Source organism: Cordyceps fumosorosea (assembly GCF_001636725.1).
Source record: "Cordyceps fumosorosea ARSEF 2679 chromosome Unknown scaffold_78, whole genome shotgun sequence".
Taxonomy (NCBI): domain Eukaryota; kingdom Fungi; phylum Ascomycota; class Sordariomycetes; order Hypocreales; family Cordycipitaceae; genus Cordyceps; species Cordyceps fumosorosea.
Window position 1 is genome coordinate 24,345 of NW_017387378.1, and position 6,299 is coordinate 30,643.

Below are 6,299 nucleotides of genomic sequence, written 5' to 3' on the forward strand. Positions count from 1 at the left end.
TCTTGGTTCTGCTTAATAATCTGCAATAGGGGTTAAGTCATGACAAAGGAGATGGCATATCATTTCAATCATGATCATAGTAGTTCTCTGCAGTGCTGGCACTTGTAACAAACGTCCCTAGCACAGAGCATAATCTTGACCCAAGCAAGAAATGGGCCAATACCGGACGCTGCCCACGTTGCAGGTGCGCTGGTGTAAACTCTACTCAGCTGGTATCTCCATTGGAGGCAACTTCTACCGTCTGCTCGATATTTAGCGGCCACACCTCCTCGGGTTCCCACTTCAACTCGCACGTCTTCATCTCCTCAAGCTTCGCCAGCACCAGCTCGTCCATCTCGGCAAAGTCAGCCTCGTCGAGCATGTGCAAGCGCTCGCGCCAGGCATCCTCGGGGCCTACGCCTGGTGGCAGCGGGCCGAAAAAGCGCTGATCGAGCTTGTGCCAGTAGATCCAGTCAAAAGCGAAGCTCTTGCGGGCGGCATACGCGAGCCAGAAACCGCCCGTTTCCCAGCTGGCGCTCATCCGGTCGCTGAGACGCGGCTCCTCTCCTTCACCAGGTAGCCAGCCGTCTGCGAAGGCTGCGTCCTCGCGCTCGCGTAGCACGCGCAGGAACAGCTCGAGGCGTGGCGCGTAGGCGTCCTCCCAGGCCTCGAACCCGCCGGCCCAGTCCTCGGGCTCAGTGAGCAGCAGCCACCAGGGCGGCGCGTGGGCGAACTCGGCAGGCGCGGCGTACGTGTGCTTCCAATCGATGATGGCGGCGACGCGGCCGTCGCCGTTGGTCAGGGCGTGGCGCGGCGCCAGCTCGTCGCACCACAGCGGGAACGGGCCGTAACGGAGCGCCGGGTCGGCGAGCCGATCGGCGGACGCGAGACGCTGGAACAGCCGCCGCGCGACGAACTTGCGACGACAGTCGGCGGCGCAGTCGATAGCCGAGTTGCGCTGCGAGCGCAGGTGCGCGAGGTGCAAGTCGGCGAGGTGCGAGAAGTAGTCGGTCGACGTGGCGAACGTGGTCTCGGGACCGGGCAGGCGCGCACGAGGGAGCGACCCGACGTGCGTGAGCTGGTTCATCTGCATCGTCAGGGGCCGGTATCGGACCTCCCACGTTTCTTCTTCCTCGTTGTCATCGTTGCCGTTGACTTGATCGAGCGCTCCGATGGCTTCAAATGCGGCGCGCGACAGGTGAAGCAACACGTTGGCCATCTCCCCATACACAGCCTCGAGCGTGTCGGAGCCGACCTTGGGGTCCGCCGTCTTGTTACCCAGCTCCTCCTCGTGCCCCTTCCCCCGCCCGAGTGACTCGGTGGCGAGTCTGAGCGTGTCTGCCAATGACCCCGTATGTATCATGTAGTCAAGGATAAGGAACGGGCTGCGGAGGAAAGGGAGCCCTTCCTCCGCGGTGCCGTGATAGTTGACAAAGGGGACGGGTATACCCGTGTTGGCTTGGAGGTATCGCAGGACGGCGGCCTCGTTGCGGACAGCCTCCTCGGGGAACATGGCGAGGCTGCCGCACTTGGGAAACCGGACAAGTATGGTGCAGCCGAGGAAGTTCGCCCGAAAAGTGTCGCTAGAGGCACCAGAGTAGGGCTTGCAGAGATCGCAGGGCACGCCTTGAACATGCTTCTTCACCAATCTCATGATGTCCGCCTGCGTTCGTGGTTCTGTTAGTTCGAAGAGCCATTCTTGCCTCAGACGCATGGACTCCTCCAAAGCGACAGCATCGGGTGCCATCTGCTTGATTTTGGGGGTATCAAGCTTCAGTTTCATGATGTTTTGGAGTTGTATATAGCTCGTCTCTAGTTGGTTGGCCGTGAGGGCTGACTATTACGATAATGAGGTAGGGTAACGTAGCTGCAGCGAAGGCATCCAACAGCTGCCTTTAAAACTGCCTTGATTATATAAGAATCGTTGCTTTTGACCGCCGCCTGATGCATTGTCCTCGCAACCTGGTGGCGGTTACCCCGCTGCCCTGGCCATGTCTTACTCTGAAATAAGGGAGGCATCCCCCCTCTGTGTCTCCCAAAATTTCCCCATCAGCCATCATGGGTGATGTACGAGTTACAGAATATCACATATGCGGTTCCTTGGATGCGGGCTCAACTTGGTGCGTTGCCCAGGCTGTATGGGAAAGGTGATGGGATGCTGCCCACGGCTGACCTCGACAATTAGACAAGTACAAGCGCCCAAGCCAAGCAGTTCTGTTCCATTATACAATACGGCTCTTTCCGTTCACTACTTGACACAGATTAAAGTATTAGTCATGCATGGTCCTCAGCGCACTTTGGGAATGTAAATTACACAGGAATGATCGTGAAATTGTTGCCAATGACACCATGCAGCGCCCAGTGAATAATGTGACCTGGTGAGAGCACTTTTGTGGTGGCCGCGACGCAGGTCAAAGCGCCAGCAGGGCAGCCAACAAGGGAAGAAGGCAACGTTTTTTCAGGAAAATCCAAAGTAATTCTCTGTTAGTTCTTTCATGAACTGGTAGTGCTGAGCAAAAGTTGGTCCAAGATGTACCAACCTTCATCAAAACATTAATCTACAACAGGCACTACTTTCCCACTCCCTTCCGTATCCTAGTCTTCCAGAACCAGGCCATGCGCGCGACAACACGCATAACTAATCTCTCACGCCTCATTTGCCAATTACTTGAGTCTTTGACACCGCGACATCGCAACGCCGAAGAATGGGGAAGCCACCCTGGCGATAGTAGTTGGCCCTTGAGTCTTGAACTTCCTCTGACAATGAACGCTTCTGCGGGGCTTTCAGTAGGAGCAGAACAGGATAAAGTAGGTATCACTTACGCTGTACTCGCTGAGACATTCATCTATGATGAGTTTATTTCACGAATCCAAAGAGCTATACCTGATGGTCTCCCTCTTCCTATTCTTAGAAATGCTCGACAAACTATCGTGGGGATGTTTGTAATGGGGAGACATAGAATAGCGTAACAGCTGAAACTTAGATCCAGTGCGCATTCAACCTACAGTCCCGCACTTATATCTCCTTCTCAAAACAGTCTACAGCTTTCTACCTCTGTTACTAAGAATCCCAGGAAACAACCAGGCAATTTCTCTCGGTTGCAGAGTGCGTCGTGTGCCAGCATTATCTTGGTAGGCTCATTTGCATGTAGAGGCTACCCTATACCATGTTATACCAACTCGTAGTGGAACAAAATTGCCTAACAGTCCGGCAAAGCATGAGAGCATCTAGAACCAAGTAACTGAGCACGAAACTTCGAAACCTGGTACGATAGTTCACTAGACATACCCCTAGCACACTTTCGGTGCGTCTATGAATCTGGCTAAAGACTGGCGACATGAAGCTGAAAACATATTAATTCCCTCCGCCCCGTAGAGTAAGTAATGTGGCTTTGCAGGTTTAAGCTAATTCTTCTTGATATTTAACACTACCATTTCCTCATAATTATTCTTTCACGAGATCGATACTCTTTGACATGAAGGCTGTAAGCGACATTGATGAGCGGCCGATCCGATCCGAGCCAGATTCTGACCCAAACTCCGTGGATACCGTGGATGGCGTAGCTATTGTGCTCTCTTCTGAAGATGATGTTTATCTAAGCCCATGAACATTCCATATGTTCGTCATAGGCGAGTCCGACCGATTCCTACGCCTGGCAAACTGTGACACTAACGTGGGACATTACTTTACAGGTATTCGGCTCGGAATATTCGGTGCCATTATGGAGAAATATATTTCTTCCGCCAAGTGACTCTCGATGTATCCAACGTATTCTTAGCTTTGGCAGGTTACATTCTAGGGAAAGCGTTCGAGTGGGTGATTCCTGGGAAAGGCCTTCTCGGCCACTGGCTCAATCCTCACCCATTCAATCTGAAGGAGCATGCGGCCATCATTGTCCTGGCGTCATCCGCCGCGCAGGCTGCAATGGCGGCCGAAGTCATTGCCGTTCAAAGACTGTTTTACGATGACGCTCCGAATGCTGCCATTTCCACCGTCATCGTCATCTCTTCGCAATTATTGGGCTACGGCTTCGCAGGACTCCCACGCCGAGCCTTGGTATACCCATCAAAGATAAGATGGTGTGGCCGGTCCTGCTTCCGATGAATACACTGCTGCAGGCGCTTCATCGCGACAGGCACGAGACGAAAGACCGGCTGCGATTCTTTGGGCTGGTCTTCATAGGCATATTCTTCTGGGAGCTGCTTCCGGAGTACATGATGCCAATTTTGACAGGGCTCAGTGTATTCTGCTTGGCCAAGCGAGACAGCATGTTATTCACACAAACCTTTGTGGACGCCGCTCTTGACTTTGGCAAACAGCCTCACAGGATACCTTATATGCATCCCACTGTTCCTCGGCATTTACTATGGAAATGTATGGGAAGCCCAAAAATTCCCACATCTGTCGCAGCTCATCTTTTCCAAGGAGTTGAACCAGTCTGCATATGTTACCTACACCCAATGGAGCATACTTGACGACGAAAACATTTTCCTCCCCTCGGCACTTGACGAGCAAGGTGTCCTTTATTTCGCCGGCAGATACGCAATATTTCTCTCTACCACGAATATGGCCGTTACTGCTACCATAGCCCACCTCCTGTTATGGAATTGGGGTGATGTAAAGAAAAGGTACGCGTTTCTATCACCAAGCTCTCTCCAGAGCTCTCTTTCTCTACACGGGTGGAAATGGCCGAGGGATCAAAGAAAAGCTGCCGAGAATGAGAAGGATCCCTACTACCTCAAGATGCTTGCGTACGATGAGTGTCCCGGCTGGTGGTACATGCTGGTGCTTGTGGTATCCATAGTGCTCGGCTTCATCGGTATATACATGGCCAAGTGAACCTTGACATGGTATGGATTTCTCGTCAGCATTGCTGTTGCTGGTCTGTTCATCCTCTTCTTCGGGGCGCAAGCTGCACTCACAGGATTCCATGCAATGTTCAGCCGATTGTACAGATGGTTGGGGGCTACGTCCACCCCGGCCGTCCTTTGGCAAACATGTATTTTACACTCTTTGGCTACAACAACTCCGTCATTCAAAGCCTCAGCATGGTGCAAGACTTGAAATTAGGACAATACGCAAAGCTGCCGCGAGAGCGACGTTCGTGACACAAGTTGCAGGGACACTGATTGGGGGCATAGCAAACTACATTGTTATGGTTCAGATCACCTGAAACCAGAGAGATATTACAGGAAATTCAGGGTACGAACGTATGGTCTGGCCGAAATATCCAGCAATTCACTCTCAAGTAAGAGCCATGTCCTGCAGTGGGCAACCGTTCTGCAAAACTCACACTCAGACTCACAGGCCATAGCATGGGGCGCCTTGGCCAAGGACATGTTTTCGCTCGGTTCTTGTTATGAGCTGATTCCTATTGGATTGCTGGTTGGAGCTCTTCTTCCGGTTCTATGCTATCTGCTACACCGAGTGTGCCCGAGGATCGGCCTGGCAAAGGTCAATTCCCCCAGAATTCTCGCATACGCTGGCATTCTCAGCGTCGGCATCTCGTCGTCAATGCTCAGCTACCTTACGATCGGAATCATTAGCCAGTTTTACCTACGCCGATGGAAACCAGACTGGTTCGCGAAATACAACCACGTCTTGGCTGCAGAGCTTGACGGTGGGACGCAGCTTATTGTATTGATCCTAACCAATTCAGTCCTTGGCGGCGTCGGCCCGGAGGTCAAGTTCCCGAGGTATTGGGGGAAGAACTTGAACGGAAACTTTGAGTACTGTTGAGAGGTCCTACCGCAGGATCAGTGAGTATGGGCTCATTGGATCAGGATGGTGTAATAGTGGCTTAATCCTAATCCACAGTTAGTCTGCTTCTTAGGTAGGGAGTTAGTTTAAATACATAGAGTGTATATAAGTAGTTATTATAGTATAAGTTATATTAGGAGATTACTCCTAATAGTAGAAATATTATTTAGATTAATTAGTAGAGATCTAGACTACTTAATTATAAGGATACCTTCTCCTTAAGTACTTATTTATTTTTTTATTATAACTTTAAATAACTAAATTATTTATTTATTTATTTATATATTAATTATTCTAATTATTATAATTAATAAATAATCTATTAATTACTTTATAAATTATATAACCTTATATTCTATTCTAAATACTAGTATATTTAATTTAGTTTAACTTATTTAACCCTACTTATATATTCTATATATTTATAATATAATACTCTTTCTTTAGTAGTTTTATCCTTAAGGCTATTAATATAGACTATTTAAATAATAAATATTTTCTTTTCTCTTATATTATTATATACTATTATATTTATTATTTATATTTTTAAATAAAAAAT

At 49.6% G+C, this 6,299-nt stretch overlaps 1 protein-coding gene across 1 annotated transcript; it reads right to left on the bottom strand.

Moving 5' to 3' along the window:
- Nucleotides 1-205: 205 nt before the first annotated feature.
- On the bottom strand, nucleotides 206-1,762 carry ISF_09821 (Protein kinase-like domain protein; the record flags this gene model as incomplete). Its single annotated transcript, XM_018853422.1, has 1 exon — nucleotides 206-1,762. The coding sequence occupies one exon, from the start codon at nucleotides 1,760-1,762 to the stop codon at nucleotides 206-208; it is 1,557 nt and encodes a 518-aa protein (XP_018699399.1).
- Between the last annotated feature and the right edge of the window lie 4,537 nt (nucleotides 1,763-6,299).